The sequence below is a fragment of the Citrus sinensis genome, chromosome 1 (assembly GCF_022201045.2).
Source record: "Citrus sinensis cultivar Valencia sweet orange chromosome 1, DVS_A1.0, whole genome shotgun sequence".
Taxonomy (NCBI): domain Eukaryota; kingdom Viridiplantae; phylum Streptophyta; class Magnoliopsida; order Sapindales; family Rutaceae; genus Citrus; species Citrus sinensis.
The window spans coordinates 982917-1006258 of NC_068556.1; the positions used below are offsets into that span (position 1 = coordinate 982917).

Below are 23342 nucleotides of genomic sequence, written 5' to 3' on the forward strand. Positions count from 1 at the left end.
TACACTTAAAAAGTATTCACACACGTTTAATACGGGTGTCATTTAAGAATATATGGCTAATAATTTTCCACATTTCAGTCGCCATTGACTTGGATCTGAAAATTATGTCACATTCATATAACTGTTTCATACTGGGTTGGATTTAAAGGGTTTTGCTAAGGTACAACCAAAATAACTTATAGCCTATATAATAAAAACATGCAAAAATGTATAACATAGTAGTGGATTTATCTTTAATATTAATAGTGCAATGACCACATATATATAATACATATGTTTATGAGAAATTATTTTCAGCCATCCCAAGAATATTACAAAATCACATCAAGTTTTTATTTTATATCATCAGCCATTTTCCCTAATTTCATCGTCCACCATTAAATAATCTAAAATAAAAGATTGTTTTGGCCTGAAATCTCCCAAGACATTATTTTACCTTCGTAAATGAATTTGGGGACAAAAGTAACCTTTATTTTAAAATTTTAGGAGGCTCCAAGGATAAGATGGTTTTTTTTTTAATTTATATTATTTAATTATGGTTAACAGGTTTAATCGAACAGTGATCCATTGATATAAAACAAAAAATATGCGTGGGCTACTTTATACTTTTGATGTGGTTGAAGAATAATCTCCCAATACAGTTAAAATTTCCGTACAAATTATTAATTATTACATCATAAACCCATTGTGTATGTGGTAAAAATGCCACCGTGTGCTGATATGGTGATGACATCACCACCTGAAAAAGGCCAAAACTTTCGGAGATGGCACCCACGTCTAAGGTTAGGGCCGATGGAGAGTCCAATAAAAGCGTCGAATCCAAATTTTTGGCATGCCCTGTGTGCACATCAACTGGTCGATCAGCCTCAGCCAAAGGTTCATGGCAAGCCAAAGGTCTGGCCATCATGTTGGTGACTGATGGTTGGAGGCTTGGAGCCAAATCGCACCAAAGCAAAGATTCTTCAACATCAATGACTAATTTTGACGAGCTTATATATAATTGTAAAATAAAAACATAAAATGCACTCGCAGTAACAGGAAACACATGCTTGTCAAAATATAGCAACGCACGAAACAAGGCTAGCGCGCATTTATATAATACAAAAAGTTGCAAGACTCGCTTTACAGCTAATAGTCCAAGTCCTGCTCACTGTCATTGTCGATTATTAAACCTTCATGATCGAAAGAATTTATCATCAACACTTGATCAAAAGATCGTACAAGCAAAAGTTTATCTTACGATTTGAAGCTCACCTTAACGAATGATAAGTTTTTTGCGCTCATCCACGGTCAGAAGTACACCTTGAAGGTCCGGGAACATGCTGTGCGATAAGCCTTGCAGTGTCCCTCCACCAAGAAATCTCCATTTCCTTCTCAGAAAGCTTGTGCTTGGCACACTCTAAAGCTGCTTCTAGCTCTCTTATGTGTTCTTGCTGTCTTGCCTCTAGTACTGCATGCAACCTCTTCTCAAGTTCATAGGGAGGAACTCCACAGTCTACTTCACTGAAGGCCTCTTGGGCTTCAACTACGGTGTCACTAACTTCTCCAGCACTCATGCTGCAACTTCTAGAAGAAGCAGTGTCCTTAAGAGTCACCTGTCAATTTCAATTGCTCAGAATATGCAACTAGAAGTATGTTTGAATCTACTATATACACCATGAGCACAAACTTTGGAGAACATATTAAGAAATCTTAAATGCCAAACTTTCAATGTACTTGTTTTCACCCCGAAGAGATAGATCTGAGATACTGTCCCAGTATCATCCACTATTCTTGTTTAAGAAACCAGAAAGATTCAAAAAAAGATACTAAAATTATCCAACAAAAGAATTCCAGGATTCTGGTGGCTAGGTGCTCCTCGTTCATCTCTCTTGTGCACACGACAATCAAAGGCTTATCATACGCCCGACACCGTCTATTTCTACTTTAAAATCAATTGTACACATAATCTCACAAAAATAAATCCTAAACTGTAACAGGAAAGAGACCTCTTAGAACTCAATGTTAACAACTTTTCCACCTACCCTGCATTAAACTCCTTAATGATTTACCAGATGGCTAAAAGAGCAACTTTTCCTGACAAGGGCAGTGGCACAGAAAACAAGCATTTGCATCACAGCCTATTCAAGATGAGTTAATAATTACCGAAAGCAAATAAGTTTAAGACACCTCTTTGAATTCAGGGTTAACAAATTTCCCGCCTCTGCTGCGTTAAAGTTTTAGACTGACTATGTAACGGTTTTTACAAATTGGTAAAAAGGAACAACCTCTCCTGACGAAGCCAGCATTGGCATCACAGTGACACAGTCTATAAAATTTACTGAAAGCAAATAAATCTGAATGTCATTGACTCATTATGGTCCTTGAAATTCGTTCATTCAGAAACACAAGTACCTCTACACTTCGCTGTTCTGGATGTTGCAATAGTTTCTCTTTTTCCAAGTGCAGCTGCAAACGCTCCAACTCTGCCTCAAGTTCTGCTTGCAGCTGATCTATTCCTTCCAAACATTCAACATCTTTAGGCGTGTCACATTTCAAAGACTGATCAAATGTCATAATTGCTGTTGTTGATGACTCTGGTTGAACATGTGAAATTGCAAGGTTTTGCGAAGAACGATGACAGTTTGATCCCGTCCCTTCTTCTGAGGCGTTTCTCACTTGCAGCTCCTCTTTGAAATTCTGGAGAAGAACCTGCATTTGGGTCCTCAAATCCATCATCTTGTCAAGTTCAGCTTTACTTGCTGCAATTAGATATAACAGAGAACACCCAACTCCCACATCGAAAGAGGACTCTCTTTGGCACCACCTACAACCCCCTGAAGGACCTGAACGTCAAATTTGAAACAAAAAATGTCAAACTTGCAATCAAATAATCAAATGAAAAATTAATCACCTTGTAAGCAGTAATTTTGGCCAGAAGAATTATAGTCTTCAATGACAAATTTTCAACAAATTTGAAGAGATAAATGTTGACCTAACTAAACAGTGCTATACCTTAGGATATGTTTCGAAATGTCTACTTAATTCTCGAAAGCAAGAAAATTAAAATGTTTGGTAAATAATTTATTTTTTTAGGTGTTCGTATTTAATGCAACATGGAATCATTAATTATCTAATATAAATATAGTGTTAAATAATTATTTATCAAATATTTTATTTATTACGGTCTTTATCTAATGTGAACGTTTGACGTTTTCAAATATCCAAACGACCGCACTATAGCACATCAATCCTAGATATACCTTCAAACAACAAATTATTAAATACACAAAAGAATGAAGAGGAGAACAAAAAAAAAAAAAAAGGAAAGATTGACAATCAGATGATTTGCCAATCAAAACGAATCACCTGAGTGATCATTGTGAGCAACCACAGACGTCAAATCACGACCGTTGGTTACATCATCACGATCGTCATCATGCTGATCCTCGGGCCTTCTAAAACATGTGAGCCACCGGGACACAACGCCGCCAGCTTCTCTCCGGCGTCTTCTACAGCCGTCCATCACTAAAGAAAACGGGAGAACAGCGCCGTCCACTTGTTCTTCCTGGTCGTCGTCGAGATGGAGTAGTAGAACATCAGCGATTCGTAAAGGAGGAGCAGTCGAAGAGGAGCTTTTAAGGAGCGAAGAGTTGTTATTGCTCATCGGGATTGAGAACTCACGAGTAACTTAAATTAACTCTGAATCAAGATTGAAAGCAGAATTAAATGTCACGAACAAGAGGGACAGACTGGACTCTGGAGCCCGTCCTTTATGTACATGTACGTATTTTTGCTTCCTTCTGTTTTGGAGGGAAGGTTTTCAATTTTGCCCCAATCATGATTGTCCATCCATTATTGAGTTGCCTCATACAACCATACATTATACAAGACATATCTCTTTATTTATTGCTCACCTTTTTCTTTTTTTTTTTTAATTTTTGTTTTTCTATAATTAAAAAGAAAGTAAAGAATGTTTGGAAATAAGCATAGTCCATTTTGAACCAAAATATTTAAAGGAAAATTATCCACCGACCACATTTTTTTTAATTTTTTAAAAAATACAGAAATCTTTTTTTTTTGCAGCGTCCCACCGGAAGTTAACATTTTTTTTATTGGTCCACTCTCGTTATAACACCGTTAGAACTTTGCTGACATCATAAGGGTAAAATTATCATTTTACAACGACACAGTGGTGGATAGGTGCAAAACAATATAATTTTAAGTGGAATTTAACAAAAAAAAATTAAGAATTGTGTATTTTTAAAAAAATACGAGAAAAATATGGTAGGTTGATAATTTATCTTTTACATTTGAGGGTAAAAAGTCATTTAAATAATATTCCGTTAGTTTTCTTAATGGTCTCCAAACGGAAGTAGAAAAGTGAAAAAAAAAATGTAACTTCAAGTGGATTCCAGCAAAAAAAAAAAGAATTGTATATTTTTAAAAAAATTGAAAAAAAACAGATAGACGGTAGATAATTTCTCATATTTAAATGATGTACGTTGTTCATCTCATAGTCTATAAATTGACTTTAGATATTATACGGTTTGAAAAAAATAAAATTAAAATACAATGATTGATTGGAGCATCGTACTTAAATGGATTGATTTTACGTTTAAATTTTTTTAAATTTCAATAATCTTTTAGTCGTTAAGGTATGCAAGTGAATGATTCCTACTTTATATTTTCTTTAGAACATTTGATTAGACAAAAATTAATGTTAGAGAGAAACAACAAAAGTATACGGGACATTTATGCGACATGATAAATATATCAATTTAAAGGCGCGGGGCGGTGACGTCAAAGTGGATATAAAACTTGGTTTTTTTTTTTTCTTTAATTAAAAGTTAGGTCGATTTTGTTTTATCATAGAGCTTCGATTAAAAAAAATAATACTAATTCAAATAATATTTGCAAGTTTATATGGTCTTTTTATATTAAAATGTTAAGGACACGTGCTGACGAGAGGCAAAACAAATGAAATCATGGATATTAGCTCGCACTTGTCCGGTAGGGCAAGATGAGCACATTCCCGTGTGACCAAATTTAATAATGAAATTACTTGAATCACTTTCTTTTTCCCCTTATTTCGTGAACTTTTTTTTTTTATTTTAATCCAAAAAAATAATGGAATATAAAGTTAGAATAACTGAAAAGGTTATGACGTTTTTCGTTTTCACTCCATTACGTATTCTTATATTATTGTTGAGCTCATTAATTAACTACTTGCAAATATAGGTGGCGTTTGCTTTTTTTTTTCTTTTCTTAAATCTAAAATTTAAATAAACCTGAATTAGTATGGATTTTGAATAGAGCTGAATGTTTGAAATTTAAATGATATATTGTTCTTTTGTTTGAATCGTTAAAATTAAACATGAAGTTGTTTGTTTTTAACTTAAAATATTTGAAAACTGGTATTTTATATTTATGCCTTTACATATTCTAAATATTAAAAAAATAATAAACATCTCAAATAATATAAATAAGATAATATATTATCATTACATAAATCGTGTTCAATTGAATGCAACCCTTTAATATTCTAAATTAGACTATGTTAATTAATGTTATTGTAGTTTATGAAGTTTTTATATGAAAAATATTCATAAAAAAATATGAAGATAAACAATGTTAATTTGAAGGAAATAAACAGATGAAAATAATAAAAGTCTATCATTGTATTATCACAAGTTATAAAAGATTGGTAATAATGTTAATTATTAAATTTCATTTGGGTAAGAATGAAAATTATTTTATTAAATATGGATATTTTGGATAATATCTTTTATTCAACTTTTTTAGATTAAGAAAAAGCTCATAAATTTGGCTTGATAACTTAATGACTAAGAATTTTCATTAAGTTAAAAAAACACAAACTTAATGACTTAAGTGATTAAATTAGTTTAATTAAATCATTATGTAAAAAAAAAAACAAACAGCTCCATAAGCATTTAAGTTTCTCCTATCGTATCTCATGAATATTTTATGAGTAATGATTCAAGTACAAACTCTTGTATAAATTTATTTTGTATAAACTGATGTGGCATTAGCATAATGGGACAATAAAAATACAAAGTAATAAAACACAAATCATGTGGACCAAGAAATATCTAATTCAACTAATTAAATCATGCTACATTAGTTTGTACAAAAAAAAATTGTACAAGAATTTATAGTTATATTATTACCCATATTTTATTGCTAGCCACATATTCACATTCTTTTTTTAATATATATAATTCAAAATGTAAGACGTTTACATTAGAACCCAAAAAAAAAAGATTGTTTATGATTATGCAAAAGTGTGAGTAGATATCTTAGAGTAAAATACTTAATTTCATAATCAACGCTTAGTAATATTTCCTTGTCAATAGCATTTATCAAAAATATTAGTTTCCAAATATTCCTACACACACACACACACACACACATATATATATAAGAGAAAATGCTACTTTCTCCGGGTCAAACCCCGAAACTCATCCTAACGACGCCGTTTCATCTTTTTTTTTCCTCTTTCATTCTCCTTAAACGATGCCGTTTTGGCTAAGGCAAAACCATTGCTTTCTCTTTCTCTTCCGTCTTCCCCTTCCTCTCACAGCCATTCACGATCCATTCATATCTCACTGCCAAATTCAATGACATACACTTAGTAGGTGCAATAGCAAAGCATCTGATTTTGTTCCTCTCAATGTTCCCCAACTTGTCCAGATTCTGAACCACAATCAACACCAACAATGCCACCACCCCTGCCCCCAATGAATGCCCAACAAATGTCAAAGTATAATTTGGGTTCCTGTCAACCAAGCCCCTTAAAAATTCACACTCGGCGTTGAAAACCCACCTTGCAGCCTTCAATGACCCATTGTGAACATATCCACCATCAAGCTTTGTCTGCCCAAGTTTGTTATCAAGCAAAACTGCATAACCACCTTCTTTTGCTAGGTTAAGCCCCCTAATTGCCAAAACTATATCAGTTTTTTTTTGTAAGACAACCCAATCTGGATTGATTATAGAAAAGACGAGAACGAGGAGACTATGCAGGCATCCTGTATTTCAGTTCAAAGAAGGAAAATGGAACGAGGCAAACGAAGGGGCAGCTGGGTTCTGAAGGATTTGCAAACGAACGTGGCTGTCGGTCGATGAAGAGAACGAAGAGAAGATAACAAAGCAATGGGTCTGTAGTTGGGTTAAACGAAGAGAAGGAAGAAATCAGAACAAAGAAAAAAAAATAAAAGCAGAACGATGTCGTTTCAAAACGAATCAAAACCAAAAAAATAAAGAGCCGAAAACGACGACCTATGCTGCCGTTTCGGGGTTTGACCCGAGACAAATAGCAGAACTCATATATAAGTCCAGATCTACTTAAGAAAAGACACGGGCCAGGGTCATTTTTGTGCTAAATTATTCATTACAATCTCATTTTGAAAGAGGGGAAAAAAAGCAAAAAACAAAATAACATATAAAATAAATCTGTAGAATAATTATTAAAAAAACACGAAATCAAAACTATTTAATCTCACTTTTTTTTTTAAATTTTTTTAACAGAAAGAATACTATAGATTTCAAGTAGTATCTAATAATTCAAGCCCAAATACTAATGTGATATTCATCCACTAGATAATATTAATTTCACTATTTATAAAATTATTTATTAATCTATATCAATATTTAGTAGATAAATATCAGTTAACTTTGAACAATAAATTGAAGTACTGTTAAGTAGCGCTTATTTTTTATCTGAAATTTGAATGAATATGAATGTATATGTCAAAATAATATTTTATTTTTTATTTTTCACATTTGATTTACAAGTGGTAAGTTGTTTGTTTTCGTAAACTCAAAACATCGTAAATATAATATTTTTACACTTATGACGATGAAAATGTTATATCATCTGACAAAATTTGTTACATTTCATGATTGGAATGATTGAGTTTGAGTTTTGATGGGAAATCATCTTTTTGCATAAGCATTTGTTTTGCAGCAATGTATCCATCTAACGTTAAAAGACTTAAAAATGAATAAATAGATCTTATCAAAATAAATAAATAAATAAGTAGATATATATCATGGAGAAAATCTTCATGCAGACTCTACTTCTGACTTTTAGATTCAATGCCTTTACGCAATTGGTTAAATTTCATTATCAACAAGATTTTCTCTACCCATCTTTTAAAGTTTTTTTTTTTTTTTTGGGTTCTTAAAAATCATATTATTTATCTTGTGAAAGTGACTCTCGCAACTTCCATAATTATTTTTACTCAGAAAACAAATCGAAACATTTGATGACAAAAGCCAAATCAAATTAAAGTGCCTTTTAAACTTCAAATTTAGAAGCATAAGTACAAGTGAAAGAGCCTTGATTAATGGTGAATCATGCACTTTATAATTAAATACAATTAACTTCCAATTAACTAATGAATTGCAAGACCAATTAAAGTGGGAATCTGGCATTCTTTTTGGCCAGATATTGCGCCACGTTATGTGAGAATGATGTTGAGTTCACTAAACGAAAGTTGTCCCAAAATTAACATCACTTTATTTTATTTTATTTTATACCTAATGTCATAAAATAAATTAACACCCAGCCACCCACTCTTAAAATTGCTCACAAATGCTCCTCCCACTGCGTATTAGATTCGGTGGGGCACTTGATTAAGATTCATAAGCATAAAGCATGTAATAAATAATTATTTTAATTGCATTATCCTTAATCGCACTAAGCTTCCTTAGGTTATGTTATAATCTAAAGATAAAATGTTTTTAATCTTATGACAATAAAACAGTTAATTGCTTAATTGCAAAATGGTTTCATAACGTTAAAGAAAAGACAAAAATTTAATGAAATTTAAATCAGTAGTGCTACACATTTTAAATTTTTTATTTTAAAAAATTATCTTAAATGATGTGTCATTAATTGAGTGATTGATAATTTTTTATAAAATTTAAATAAATAAATTATATTATCTTATCAATTAATTAATAAATAATACATTATTTAAAATAAAAAATTTAAAACGTATAGCATTATTAAATTAAATTGATGAATGAAACCACAAGTACGAACATTCATTATTACGTGACCCCAAAATTCATGAGCAGCGCACGTGGTGGCCATATGATACGTACCCGATTATATTTTATTTGGATCTCAAGTAACAACAATAACCAAAAACAAAAACAAAAACAGAAAATTAAAATCAGAAAAGCAAATCGCTGTCGTCATCATCACCCAAAAACGCAACACGGAGGCACAAAGACGGGCGACGTTGAGACAAACCTCGGATTCCCTCCAGCAACTAATCTTATTAAAACGACACTGGAATATTCTTAGCTTCTTCATTCTCTTTTCCAATTTTCTCTTTCATGTTGATTGAAAGCTAAGTTTCTGCTCAGGTAGAGAAAAAAAAAAAAGAAACGCAAGTGTGAATGCGAAGACAAACGAGGAAAAGAAAATATGCCCATGCCCATGCCCACATAAGTGTTCCGTTCCTTTAAGAAGAGGCGAAATCCATTCTGGTTCCTGAATATACACTCAGTCTGTGCAATGCCATCATTTTTCTGATCTGGATATTTCATTAGCTGCACCTGGGTGCGTTCTTGGCTTCCATGCGGAATTTTGTCGAAGAGTTGTAGGGCATTTCTCTTTTTGGGAGGGTTGGTTTTTTTCGGATCCTTTGAAGATAGAATAGCTTTCTGGTTCCTGAATATAAAATGCCGTCGTTTTTGTGATCTGGGTGGCTATTTCGTTAGCTGAACCCGGGTGTGTTTATACTTAATGCGGCATTCTGTCGAACAGTCGTAGTGCATTTTTTTGTTAAGTGTGTTTTTTCGAATCGTGTGAAGAACGAATGGCATTATTTAGAAAGTTTTTCTACAGGAAGCCTCCTGATGGGCTATTGGAGATCTCTGAAAGGGTCTTTGGTATGTGTTTATTTGCTTCAGTTTTTTATTTGGTTTAACGTATGGCTTTCGAATATCTTATGAAGAATATTGCATGAACTTTTTGTCATTGACATACCATACAAGTATAAATTGGATAATGTGCGAGATTGTACTGGAAATGGAAATGAATTAGAAAAAAACCACACAAATTAGCTCAGTGCTTAGTCTCTAAATCTTGAGAAAACTTCACCGAGGAATTATTTTTTGTTAGTATTATTGTTTTTATATTTCTAAAGGCGCAATGTTACATAAAAGAAATTACCACTCAGCCTTGCAAAATATTCTTTCTGTATGCTAATGACGATTCATCATCAAACTTATTATAATATGAGAGTTTAACTTCTTCTGGCTGCTCTTGCATCACGTAGTCTTTGATTGCTGCTTCACGACTGACATTTTAGAAGAAGAAGAGTATAAAGAATATCTGGGAGGCATAGTGGGTCAGCTCCGTGAATACTTTCCTGAGGCTTCGTTCATGGTGTTTAACTTTCGAGAAGGAGAACACCAAAGTCAGATCGGTCAAGTTTTGTCAGAGTATGATATGACTGTAATGGACTATCCTCGCCATTATGAAGGTTGTCCATTACTCACAATGGAAACGGTCCATCATTTCTTGCGTTCAAGTGAAAGCTGGCTCTCCCTTGGGCATCAGAATGTGCTCTTGATGCATTGTGAAAGAGGTGGGTGGCCAGTCTTGGCCTTTATGCTTGCTGCCTTATTGATATATAGGAAACAGTTTACTGGGGAGCAGAAAACTTTGGACATGATTTACAAGCAAGCACCTCGTGAGCTTTTGCAGCTGATGTCACCACTGAATCCATTGCCTTCACAATTGAGGTACCTTCAGTATGTCTCAAGAAGGAATGTGGGCTCAGAATGGCCTCCGCTGGATAGAGCGCTTACTTTGGATTGTGTTATTCTTAGAGTCATTCCTAATTTCGATGGAGAAGGGGGTTGCTGCCCAATATTTAGGATTTATGGACAAGATCCTCTAATGGTTGCTGATCGAACTCCTAAAGTTTTGTTCTCAACACCAAAAAGGAGCAAACTTGTTCGGCACTACAAGCAGGTGGGTTTTACTCTTCTGTTTTCTCCTCTTTGATCTCAAATTTTATTAGTGTTTCCAACCAGAATATTAAGATTCTTTCTTATGTTTGTTCATTTCATTTTTATTTACTTAGAACAAATGGTCCTGCTACCATTTGTCTCTTTCTTAAGGTAGTACTTTTATTGTTGTGTGATATATTTTCACTCTTAGTGGACCGTATTTTTTGGACTTTCTGATAGGACACTGTACATGTTTTGTCTAGTTTCTTTTAATTGTTTAATGATCGACACCTTTTAGGTGCGGAAATCATTTGCAGTGTTCCTGCCTGGGGTTGCGTATGATAAATACATGATTCTATACCTGTTTTAGTGCTAGGTATTTAATGTTTGTGAAATTGCATCTATAGCACTTTCTGACTCTGAACAAGATAGTTGCCCTTGATGTTATTGGTAACCTGTTCCATCCTCAGCGCAATATCTGTGCATACTTAATTTCAGTGAGGATCTTTCTATTTACATAAGCAGAGAGAGTTTTTGGAATGTGTGAAGAGGTTTTAGATTATTGTTTTCCTTATTAAATGGGAAGGGTACTAAGGCTCTTGTCTATAGGCCGCCAAAATGATGCATCATGCATACAACACTGCACAAATGATTTTTTAATTTCCTCTGATGGCTTGCTGTGTTTGTGTGATGCCATTTCAAATCAAAGGACATATTACACAGCAATATTTTGATTGATTTTACGATTGCAACATTGATATTTCCAGTCAAAATTAATCTGGCAGAAGCAACATTGAGATTGCTTCAATAAAGAATCCTTACTTAAATATAACAAGAGGCCTGCTAGAGTCATTACATTATTTACCAAGTTGGAAAGTTTAGGATCTAGTGTCATCTGCTATACATATGGCAGCAGAGAAGAAATAATACAAATTCCATTTTTTTTTCCAATAACTTTTTTTTCACTTTTCTTAATTTTGGTTTAGAATGTTTACTCTGCAGCCGTGGCAGATGTTTATTTGCTTCATTGAAGGTCTATTGGGGAATTACATGTACACTATGACCAGAATTTTCCCCCCTTTCCCAATTCTATAATTCGAAGGTATGTTGTCCACAAACTAAGGAACGGATATATTTACAACCTTCAAATGTTGTTGCAGGCAGATTGCGAACTTGTAAAAATTGACATCCATTGCCATATTCAAGGTGATGTTGTGCTAGAGTGTATTAGTTTGGATAGTGATCAAGAGCGTGAAGAGATGATGTTTCGGGTCATGTTCAACACAGCCTTTATAAGGTCAAACATTTTGATGCTTAACCGTGATGAAATTGACATCTTGTGGAATTCTAAGGATCTGTTTTCCAAGGAATTCAGGGCAGAGGTATCTACTTGCTTCTCCCTCTGTTCTACATGCTGAGCATTGTTTGAAGTTAAGATGGAATTCCCCTCCCCCTGGGGCCGAAAAAAAAACATTTTAGTAACAAAATTGTTTCCTTTTTTATCAAATAAAAAATCGATGAAACTAATATATTCTGTGTGGATGAAGGTTCTTTTTTCAGAGATGGATGCTGCAACTTCTCTTGTTTCAGTTGATTTGCCGGGCATAGAGGAGAAGGATGGCCTTCCTATTGAAGCATTTGCTAAAGTTCAAGAAATTTTCAGCAATGTTGATTGGCTAGATCCAAAGTTGGATGTTGCAGTAAACATGCTCCAGCATTTCACACCATCAAATTTCATCCAAGAAAATCTGGAGACTGCTCTAAATGCAGAAAAAGGCAGCATTATGATAGAATCAGCTCTCGAAAAAGATAAAGAGCAACTAAAATTGAAGGCACCAGACAACATCGGGGGTCTTGCATCCATTTCTCAAGGGAAACCATTCATGCCATCTGTTAAACCAGCCCTAGATGCAAATTCATTCAAAAAGAAGAATGAACCCAAAGAGCTGCTGGTTTCTCTCCAACAGCCTGCTCAACCAAAGATCATTTCTCCAAGATTACCTCAAACTTCGTCATCTGCTTCACAAGGTTCACCTATATCAAGATATCATAGCGCACCATCATCCCTTGGAATCACAGCTCTATTGCATGATCATGACAAATATATTCAAGAAATCACACAGCAGGTGAAAAGATCTCAACCTGCTGTACCTACTTCTCCTTCCGTTACAAATACAATGAGACCTCCACAACCTAGTCATGTATCTACTCCATCACCAACACCACCACCGCTACCATTTCAGCCTCCCTCTGCACGAGCTTCATTGGTACCTCCTAAAATTATCCAAAAAACTCAGGTAACCCCTCCTCCTCCCCTTCCGACTCTGAAGGCAACGCAGTCTTTTCTTTCCGAACAACCTGAAACCACATCACAAAGTATAGAGCACTTATTATCAGACCCCTCCACTACATCTGCCGCAAATTCCGCAGGGGGTACTCCTGTTACAGAGACCTTGCATTCAGATGCACCTTCTCCACCACCTTCCTTTCAAGAGACATCTCCATCTCCCATGTTCGAGCATTCATCCACAACTTCCACTCTCCCGCCTCCTCCTCCACCTCCACCCCATTCTTTTCCTGGAATGTCTCAATCTTTTGTTGTAAATAACTCATTTTCAATTCCTCCTCCTCCTCCACCTCCACCCCCACCCCATTCTTTTCCTGGAATGGCTCAATCTTTTGTTGTAAATAACTCATTTTCAATTCCTCCTCCTTCCTCACCCCCTTCATTTTCAAGAATATCTTCAACATCTTCCTCTGACAAGAACTCATTTTCAGCTCCCTCTCCTCCTCCCCAACCCCCCTCACTTTCAGGAATATCTCCAACTTCCTCTGCCAAAAACTTATTTTCAACTCCTCCACCTCCACCTCCACCTCCTCCCCCTTCCCCTTCTCCTTTTTCAGTAACATCTCCATCTACCTCTGTTAAGAACTCTTTTCCAAACCCACCTCCACCTCCACCTTCTCCACCCCCTTCTTTTTTAGGAACATCTCTGTCTTCCATTGTCAATAACTCAGTTTCAATCCCCCCTCCTCCCCCACTACCCCCTATGGTTGCTTCATCAACTACTTCCTCTGTCTTTTGTCCACTAGCTTCTAAGAGTTCAGCAATCACCTCTAGACCTCCTCCACCACCTCCACCTCCTTTACATTCTAGGGGTTCAACTAGTATGTCTTTAGCACGACCGCCGCCACAATTACCTGCTTCCAATCTCCCTCCAGAGAATTCTTTGTCTCATAATTCAGCACCTGTTCCGCCTGTGCCACCTCCACCAGCTCCTTTTGCCAAAGGGTTATCATTGTCAAAGGCTAATGATGTGACCCCTCCATCTCATAGTGGAGTTAGTAATGGTAACATCCCTCCAATTCCTGGACCTCCTTCTGGTGCTCCATTTAGTGCAAAAATGCGAGGTTTAGCACATGCAAGTCCCAGGCTTCAGTCCCAACCTAGAAAAAACAACCTGAAACCATATCATTGGTTAAAGTTAACAAGGGCAATGCAAGGGAGCTTGTGGGCTGAGGCTCAAAAATCTGATGAAGCTTCCAAGTATGAATCATTTTGCTAGTGTCTGTTCTTTCTTTGATTCCAACTCTTTATTTTTGTGTTGATGCATATGATTTTCCTGCCATTTTATTGTTCTGATATTGTTTTTTGGGGTGTGCCTCAGGGCTCCGGAATTTGACATGTCAGAACTAGAGTCTCTTTTCTCAGCAGCTGCTCCGAACTCAGATCTTGGAGGCAAAAGTGGGAAGTCAAATCGCCGTTCTGGACCTAAACCTGAGAGAGTCCAGCTGGTAATCAGTCTTTAGTTTTGGTTGAATGTTATGAACAGTCAGTCCATCAAACCAGTAAGGTTTGGTCCAAAAGTTTGATGGCAACTAGTTAGCTAATCTACAGGACAAATGAAGACTCACATGTTATTTATTGGTTTTGCAGATTGAGCTTAGGCGGGCAAATAATTGTGAAATTATGCTCACAAAGGTTAAAATTCCTTTGCCTGATTTGATGGTAAGCTATTCTTTTATGGAGCTTTTTTGCAAGTAAACCTCTTGACAATCTCAACTAAATACCAAATGATAACTTTTAATGTTTATACATTGTAAATGAAATTGTGACGATTGTGAAGTTACTAGCTACTCTTTTTCAGACTCTCTCTTGCCTTCTTTCCCGAGGATATGTATGGTTAAAAATTATCTAGTGGAATTTGAATTTTTAAGTCACTAAGTATTGCTCAGGGAGGAAAAGGACGCTGGGGTTGGGGTAGGGGTAAATCTTGTTTATTAATTGCTTTTACTTCACTGTTGAAATAAAACTTGCCGCGCCTACACACAGTCACACACAACAACCGTAAATGCTCTCATAAGCATGTTGGAGACAATTTCATTTTGGATCTCCCAAGGCTTCTTGCTGATATTTTCTATTTGGAAAGTTGAAGTGCTACACCAATTTTTAGATTGCTGACTTCAACCAATGTGGTAATTATGCTAATTTCTGCTGTCTTGCAGGGTTCAGTCCTTGCTTTGGATGATTCAGCATTGGACATTGATCAGGTTGATAACCTTATTAAGTTTTGTCCAACAAAAGAAGAAATGGAAGTACTCAAGGTACTGGACATGTGTGCTTTTCCTTTTCTCTTAGTTGAAATCTCTCATTCCTTGATGTCTTTTTTTTTTCAATTACAATTGTGCATTTGTGTGTATCCTTAGTGTATATAAAAAATATTTTATATATGTGTGCAGAATTACAATGGAGATAAGGGAAACTTGGGAAAATGTGAACAGGTAAGTGGATTATTCTTTTGCTTATGCTTCTGTTTCACATTTCTGTTATTTTTCAGCAAGCCTTGTGCAGTTCCTGTGAACTGATAGTACAAATACTGGGTTGCTTGGCATTTAATTATCAGTTTAAGCAATTAATCGAATGATGGAAGAAGATATTGGTTTCAGCTGATGGTCTTTAAATGTTAGCCTCATCATAATTGACTGCTTAGATTGAATAAAACTGCAAATTGCCATATATGTTTAGAGAACTCCCTTCAACTCTCTCTTTTATTTGTTCTAATTTACATTGTGTATTTTGTGACAGTTCTTCCTAGAATTGATGAAAGTGCCTCGGGTTGAGTCAAAGCTAAGAGTTTTCTCATTTAAAATACAGTTCCAAACTCAGGTTAGAGCACAGCTTATTTAGTCCTATAGTTTCTGTGATCATTTTCATTATTGCTTTTCCAATATTACTGATGTCTTGTCATATTCTTTTTTCAGGTTTCTGACCTTAGAACAAGTTTGAATATTATAAACTCTGCATCTGAAGAGGCAAGTTTTCTTTGAAATTGACATTTATGAGTTTCTTGAAATAATGATATTTCTTTGATCATTTCATCTCTTGAACCACATCTCTTAATGTGCTCATCAGGTCAGGAATTCAATCAAGTTGAAACGGATCATGCAAACGATTCTTTCTTTGGGTAATGCTTTGAATCATGGAACTGCAAGGGGTGAGTTGACACTTCTCTCGTTAGTATTATATTTTATGTATTAATATGAAAAATATTAATTTTGACATATAGTGTGTATCACTGCATATTCAGAGAGAAAACTAAAAGAATGAGTTTGTAGGGATGAATTAAGATCATGTAGTAGTATACTCTGAAAAGTGACAAAAGATGGAAGTATGATATACATAACTAGTGTTAGGACCTGCAAAAAGTGTAGCGAATAGTAGGGAAAAGTGAACGAAAGGAGCCACTACTCTGCAGGAGTTAGTTGCTTGTGGAAATAGAGGAGGAAGGAGGAGGGGGGTTGGGGGGTGGTGGCAATTAATGGAATTGAGTCTGGGAGGTCAGCCTTTCATTGATGGCTTATTCTTTCGTTCCTCTTCTGTTTATTTATTATTAATTTTTATCTTTGGGAGTGGCATGATCATAGGTGATTCTGTTGGTTGGTGTGGACAAACACATATGCTTGCTTAGTGAAACTTATTTTCAGTCACTCAAGTCTCAAGTTATTGCCTTTGTCTGTTCTGTAAATTCTGTGTCAGAAGCACCAGTTCCTGCTGTTGTTAGTTCATTCTTTCAGTTAAGTTAATGATTTCTTTCCTGAAGGTTCTGCTGTTGGATTTCGATTGGATAGTCTCCTTAAACTCACTGATACACGAGCCCGGAACAACAAGATGACACTCATGCATTATCTTTGTAAGGTAAACCATCTCCTTTCTTATTTCTGCTTGTGGTACCATTTCTGTAAAACTTTTCTTCAAACATAATTAAATATGCAATTTCTTGTGCTTTTTGTTTTAGTCCACTTGTCTCTGTTTTTTAATTGGAAGCCATTTTCTTTTCCTCTTTTGGCTGGGATGAATGCGAGATCTTGCCTGCAGATGGTCCGTGGCATATTTCCTTGCACTGAGTAATAAGATCTTAGTAGGAGTATAAAGCATGTTGTTGGAATTTATAAAAAAGCATTGGTATCTGTTGCAACTGTTTGTGTAATAATCAACTTGTTCGTCACGCTCTGGCTTACTGAGCTAGCTTACTGTTTCTTCATTACTGGATTTGATGAATGTCAATTTGAATTTCTTGTAGAGGTCCTTTCCTTCACTTGGTGCATATTGGCTTTTTGAGTACAAAAAAGAGTGGTGGTAGGGATTCTTCAAATAAAACACGGAATGCAAGTTCGATAGAGATAGAAAGAGCTCTCATTGGGTGAACAAACCTATTATACATTGATTCCTCTGTTACTAGCTAGTGTGATAGGTAGAGATGTATTTAGGAAAAGAGGCTAGCGAGTCAGAAACCAAATCACTGCATTGAGCAGTGGACATTTGATTTCATGTATGGTAAAAAGTGCAAGGATAATTTTTCTCATCTCTCTAAAAGCATGGCTAAAATACAGGCACAGCCCTTGGGTGTAGGAGAGACTTGCATCAAGGTTTTCGAAATTTTAGAAGTTCATGTTGAATTTTAAATCTAATAGGATCTGTATGTTTTGCAGAAAAATCAATTTGAATATCAATAAATTGCGTCCTTAAGAAGTATTAATCTTATTTTTACTCCATGTATCTCCACAAAGATTACTTGAGCTTCTTTACTGCAACCTTCCTGTACCTCTTTGTAATTACATTTTGGCTTTTCCGAGCTGTAGGTACTTGCTGAAAAGTTGCCTGAACTTCTGGGTTTTCCGAAAGATCTTGTGAGTTTGGAGGCTTCAACCAAGGTACTCTTTTCTTTTTGTACTTCTATAAGTTAATTCCGTCTTTAGCATACTGGCTGAATGATTAATCATTATGCAGATACAATTAAAATTTTTGGCAGAGGAAATGCAAGCTATTAGTAAAGGACTGGAGAAAGTTGTACAGGAATTGACTGCCTCGGAAAATGATGGTGAGGTATCAGGGAATTTTTGCAAGGTAATTCCTGGACATCAGCTATATAAGTTTTCAAGTGTGTAGATGGGGTCCTCCAAGTATGCTGTTATGACTGCATTGCTGCTTAAAACATAGGATTATCTCTTTATAAGCTTTGCATTATTTCTTTTATTTAATATATTTAACCTAATTAAGCTGGGCATTTTTCTTATTGATACTATTGGTTTGAAGTGTGACTCAACTTTGGAAAGCGAGGAATGTTGCATGTAAAATCCTGTTGGGTCTTTCAGTATACTTGGTTGGGCCCTTTGCACCAGCATGATGTTTAACATAGGATTATCTCTCATATTGGGAAGAACTTGTAGGTAGTGACATCAATGCCATGCTTGAGTTTGAGTCTTATGCTTTTTCTTTTTGGCATGTGTACGCATGTGCCTGCAGACACTTAGAAACAGAAGAAAGTGGTTTAGATGAATCTGACTGCAAATGTCCATGACAGGTTGATATACTGCTATGATCCTTGCATCGTTTAATTCCTAATTTGCCATGTACGACAATCATTTTGCTTGATCCAGCCTTTGTTATGAGGAAATGGCATTTATGTTGTAAACACTGTTTAATAATTGTAATCCAAATTTCAAAAATCTCTGTGTTCTTTTATTAATGTGATCAATTGCTTGTGTTTATGTTTGCACATAGCTTATGTTTCCAATTCTTCAATTGCTAATAAATTTTCTTTTTCGGGTTTGTAAATGTTTAGCTTTTAAAGGAGTTCCTTAGTTATGCTGAAGGTGAAGTGAGGTCTTTGGCTTTGCTTTATTCCAGTGTGGTAAGTATAATTGTTGATATATTTGTTTATGCAGTTGCTGTCTGACACTTCATGTGGTTGAAACATAAACTATGAGCATTATTGTACATACTTCTGAATTCAGATATTTTTAGGGTAGAAATGCAGATGCTCTGGCTCAATATTTTGGGGAAGATCCAGCACGTTGCCCATTTGAGCAAGGTACTGTTTGGTTATAACTATTTCATCTTATTTGTGCTGCTATTTTGCTGTTGCAAGGATGACAGGTTAATTAACTTTGCATTGTTTTTAGACCTTCTTTTACATCCCTAACTGTAACGAATAAAGTTCTGAACTTCAGAGACTCATTGGCCCTTCCCAAATTTGCTTGTTGAGTACCATATGATGGTTCAATAATAGTAATATTGAGTTATGGATTTTGCATGTTTTTCTGGAATTTTATAGGAGGAAATTCGGTAGGTGTCCACAAGAAGCTTAGTTTTTTGTGTATTTTTAGTTCTTGAGATGGCTTGGTTAATTATTGGCTGTCAGTGGTATGCATATCAATCATTTTGCTTGACTATATGGTGGGCATGAAATATGTGTTGGAAGTGCTGGGACAATTATGAGACAATGCCCATGGTACTGCTTTTTAAAAGTGGGGCATAAAGTTAGCTATTTTGACGTGGTTGTATTTCTGATAAACAGATGTTAAAGAAATCATTTAGTGAACCTATTGCCATGGATACTCACCTGGTAGTTATGTGTGTTTACCAAGCTTTGTATTTGAGCACTAGTTTCAAGCATGAACTCATTTAGGGCTTTTAATATATGCTTCTTATGGAATTTGTAGTTGTGTCTACTTTGCTCAACTTTGTGAAGATGTTTGTCCTAGCGCATGAGGAAAACTGCAGGCAGCTTGAATTTGAAAGGAAGAAAGCTGAGAAGGCAGTGGAAAACGAAAAGCTGAAGACTCAAAAAGGGCAGTCTGAACACTTGGTACAAAATCCCTTGAAGAGTAGCACCATCAAATGATCAATTGTTATAGGCTCTGATCTTGTTGATCATCAACACAATCTGTCGCTCCATACATCAAATATTATATTATTCCATGGACAAAGAGTTGTCCAAGGACCAAGAAGCAAATTAATACCAGAAAAAGCCAGATGAACAATGACGTGGAGAGGGAAAGAATATTTATCAAGCATCATTAATAAGCAATCAAGGGAATGATGGCTATGTATGGCAGGTCAGATGCTCAAAAATCAAAATCGGTAAGCCCGTCACACCTTCTAATTCTATATTAAGACTTAGGGTGCATTTGGGGCAGCAGCGCTGCCGCAGCACAGTTGCTCCCCACCCTATATTTTATGGAATATTCTCCTAGAATAAAAGGTGGGGAGCAACTGCGCTGTGGCAGTGCAGCTGCCCCAAACGCATGCTTAATGAGCTGTAGCGACCTTTCTATTCTTTTCACTCTATGATTGATATGTTTATCATTTTTGGAGCAGAGCTGGAGTTGCATATCCAAATCGGTGAGCAACAACGAGGCACAGCTCAAGAAATTTTGTTGTAAAAGTATTTATTAGTTCTTCACCCCATTCTATACATATTAGTTCTTTCTTATTCTTTTTTTTTTCTTACTTCCTTTATATGTTTACTGGTTATTTCTGTACATTTTGAGCTATAGGCATGTAAATGTTGATATGTAGTCTTGTAATCTTGTTAAAATGAGTAGCAAGTGCAGAATATATCTTCTTCGACAAACAGATAAGTGGTCTTATTTTATCTTTTCCATGTTGAGACGAATATGACGAACTTTTAGATTCTGATGAAGGCGAATGAAAACTGAAAATGCTCAATGCTACAGTACGAGCTTCATCCGTGGAAATTGCTCTAGAATCAAAGTACAACGTTTTGATCCAAGCTGGAGGCTCAGCTAATTCTGTGTGCCACCATTACTCAATACATAATGTGTCTTTATACTCCCTTAATTTACGAATAAGATACAGAATCCATGTATCAGTCCCCAAATGTTCACATTGGTCTATGTGGGCCATTGATGGAACTTGCAACAGCATCGGCTAAAACTATGGTGAAGCTGGGATCTTTAGTTAAGGATGCCACATATTCTTAAGTTACGAATAAGATACAGAATCCATGTATCAGTCCCCAAATGTTCACATTGGTCTATGTGGGGGGCCATTGATGGAACTTGCAACAGCATCGGCTACAGCTATGGTGAAGCTGGGATCTTTAGTTAAGGATGCCACATATTCTTCAATCTTCTTTTTATCGTCACAGACTTGCATCAAGTTTCTAGGGGGTCTAGTTTCTTGATTGGACCCAGATAGAGTAAGATCAAGTGTGACATCTGATCCAAAAGAATCAGTTGTTTGATAATCTGGGCAATGTACAATTGAGCTTTTGGGTGAGCAATAATTTGTTAAAGAGGAGGATTGCCCAAGTGAGCTACATTGAACATCATGGTTGTGTTCTCCTTCATAAGTTGCAACGAGAAATGACTTGTCCTCCATGCATCTTTGAACCTAAATCCAGAAAGAAGCAAGTCATAAATTGAGCTAAACGATAAAAACTCACAAACTCTTCTCCTCCTACTAGAAAAAAGACTTGTGATTTAGTAGACTATATTGCTCACGTTATGGTGAGTGATATTATCATTTGACATTGTCGGATTAAAACACAATTTCACTATTATGTCTAATTTCTCACGGTACACAATTTCACTAATATGTTTAATTTCTTAAAGATGTCTGTATAGTAACAGTGTAACACCGACGACATCAAAATAATAAAGTACCTTTTTTTTTACAGGACATCCAGAAGAAGCCATTGAACATCTGAAATAAGCCCGAGGTGAGGGATTATCTTTAGTAACCTTTTGGCCGTACTTTCTCCATTGATGTCCATCTTTCACGATCTAAAAGTCACGATTAAGAATGAAGCAATAACTAAATTTGTGGAAACTAACTAATTAGTTCAACTGGTAAAGCCTCGCTCGCTGTTATAGGAAAAGTACTTACAAGGCTACTGTCCTTAGAATCTGCTTTCACAAAGATTCTTGATTGCTTGGCATTTGGAACAGGAGGAACTTGTGCTGTGACTCCTCCAATATTAATATTATTGTTGAAGTGATGATGATCAGAGGAGGAATATGTTCTATTAGCTTCGTGGATACGTGCCAGGAGATCATTGCATTGATTATTCATTGCTTTCACCAGATGCCTCAGATTCTCATTCTGTTTGCGAACATGTTCCAATTTCGCTTGCAGCAATTTCATCTGAAGAATCATCATTTATACAACAATTTATCCCGTAAAATAGTATTATTATACCATCAAATCACATCCACACACTCACACACACATAATTTCTTCTCAGCTATGATCAAAGCTTCAAACTATCACTATATTTGAGCATCAAATGATCATCATGAGATCATACGAGGAAATCATTTCATAAAAACCCCAGATAGCGTGAGGCACAAAGTAGAGCCCCACTCCTGAGATATCTCTTTCATACAACTCATGATCTTTTTGGGTACTTCAACACATGCAAAAATGTAAAAATTAATTGAAGAAAAGGAAAACCCTTTCTTTAGTAGAGTCGTGAACATCCATGATTTATTTATTTTACATGATCAAAAAGAGACGCAAGAAACTCATTTTTCACTTTTTTTCTTTTTTGAAAGCCTCTAGATCCACCTTGAAAGCAAGAATTGAGGAGACGTGATCATTTTGGGTAGTGGGTACCTTAACATACGTAAAAATGAAGCAAGAAAAAAAAATAAATAATAATAAAGAGAGAAAACCAAAACCCGCTGACCTTTTCTTTAGGAGAGTTGTGAGAATCCATGAATTTGGATGAAGGCGAGCTAGAATTTGTTGAAAGTAAAGCTGATATATATAAATATAAGATATAATTATAATAGAGCTATAGAAACCCTAACGAATAAATGAGATAATTCGAATAGTTGGTAGCACCGAGACACCGTTTTGTTCACGCGGTTATGAAGATAAAAGAAAAAGAGGACGGACTTTGACGACCAATCCATAACCGGTGCATGGCGGCTGCTGAATTTTTCCTCTATATGGTGGGGGAGAAGAAATGAATTTGGTATTGGTTGGTTCTTTACAACCCCCCACAAGGAGATGTCTGTGAAAATCAAATGCACGTGTTAGAAAAAAAATACAA

The 23342-nt window shown here is 35.6% G+C and overlaps 3 protein-coding genes across 13 annotated transcripts; 1 reads left to right on the top strand and 2 right to left on the bottom strand.

The window, feature by feature from the left end:
* Window positions 1-567: 567 nt before the first annotated feature.
* On the bottom strand, window positions 568-3908 carry LOC102627858 (hypothetical protein). Of its 3 annotated transcripts, none has more exons than XM_052438674.1 (4): window positions 3349-3908; window positions 2395-2825; window positions 1255-1595; window positions 568-929 (listed from the first exon to the last, which is right to left on the bottom strand). In XM_052438674.1, the coding sequence occupies exons 1-3, from the start codon at window positions 3644-3646 to the stop codon at window positions 1281-1283; spliced, it is 1044 nt and encodes a 347-aa protein (XP_052294634.1). In that variant the 5' UTR covers window positions 3647-3908; the 3' UTR covers window positions 568-929; window positions 1255-1280. The 3 variants fall into 3 exon arrangements, with proteins under 3 accessions (XP_052294634.1, XP_006483476.1, XP_024956256.1); XM_006483413.4 differs by having other exon boundaries at window positions 568-1172; window positions 3349-3906; XM_025100488.2 differs by having other exon boundaries at window positions 568-1595; window positions 3349-3906.
* A 5246-nt stretch (window positions 3909-9154) lies between these two features.
* On the top strand, window positions 9155-20901 carry LOC102626512 (formin-like protein 18). Of its 9 annotated transcripts, none has more exons than XM_015531811.3 (18): window positions 9155-9909; window positions 10299-10999; window positions 12138-12359; window positions 12525-14524; window positions 14646-14772; window positions 14915-14986; window positions 15484-15582; window positions 15718-15759; window positions 16064-16144; window positions 16240-16290; window positions 16391-16472; window positions 17079-17173; window positions 18118-18189; window positions 18266-18382; window positions 19101-19169; window positions 19283-19349; window positions 19981-20401; window positions 20639-20901. In XM_015531811.3, exons 1-17 carry the CDS (start codon window positions 9837-9839, stop codon window positions 20160-20162), a joined length of 4152 nt encoding a protein of 1383 aa, XP_015387297.1. In that variant the 5' UTR covers window positions 9155-9836; the 3' UTR covers window positions 20163-20401; window positions 20639-20901. The 9 variants fall into 9 exon arrangements, with proteins under 9 accessions (XP_015387297.1, XP_006483471.1, XP_052292323.1 ...); XM_006483408.4 differs by having other exon boundaries at window positions 20010-20401; XM_052436363.1 differs by having other exon boundaries at window positions 10332-10999.
* A 37-nt stretch (window positions 20902-20938) lies between these two features.
* Window positions 20939-23342, bottom strand: LOC102627570 (WRKY transcription factor WRKY76). The gene is made up of 4 exons (XM_006483412.4): window positions 22974-23342; window positions 22172-22429; window positions 21949-22068; window positions 20939-21676 (listed from the first exon to the last, which is right to left on the bottom strand). Exons 1-4 carry the CDS (start codon window positions 23001-23003, stop codon window positions 21308-21310), a joined length of 777 nt encoding a protein of 258 aa, XP_006483475.1. The 5' UTR covers window positions 23004-23342; the 3' UTR covers window positions 20939-21307.

Bases quoted from the DNA above. Each gene is read 5' to 3' on its own strand.
- LOC102627858 (XM_052438674.1), bottom strand. From the start codon at position 3,646: ATGAGCAATAACAACTCTTCGCTCCTTAAAAGCTCCTCTTCGACTGCT. The intron at 2,826-3,348 runs GTGATTCGTTTT...TTTGACGTTCAG, and splicing joins TGCTCACAATGATCACTCAG to GTCCTTCAGGGGGTTGTAGG. The intron at 1,596-2,394 runs GTACTTGTGTTT...TGAAATTGACAG, and splicing joins CAGAACAGCGAAGTGTAGAG to GTGACTCTTAAGGACACTGC.
- LOC102626512 (XM_015531811.3), top strand. From the start codon at position 9,837: ATGGCATTATTTAGAAAGTTTTTCTACAGGAAGCCTCCTGATGGGCTA. The intron at 9,910-10,298 runs GTATGTGTTTAT...TGCATCACGTAG, and splicing joins GATCTCTGAAAGGGTCTTTG to TCTTTGATTGCTGCTTCACG. The intron at 18,383-19,100 runs GTAATTCCTGGA...GTAAATGTTTAG, and splicing joins TATCAGGGAATTTTTGCAAG to CTTTTAAAGGAGTTCCTTAG.
- LOC102627570 (XM_006483412.4), bottom strand. From the start codon at position 23,003: ATGGATTCTCACAACTCTCCTAAAGAAAAG. The intron at 22,430-22,973 runs GTCAGCGGGTTT...ATGATTCTTCAG, and splicing joins ACAACTCTCCTAAAGAAAAG to ATGAAATTGCTGCAAGCGAA. The intron at 21,677-21,948 runs GTACTTTATTAT...TTCTGGATTTAG, and splicing joins GATGTCCTGTAAAAAAAAAG to GTTCAAAGATGCATGGAGGA.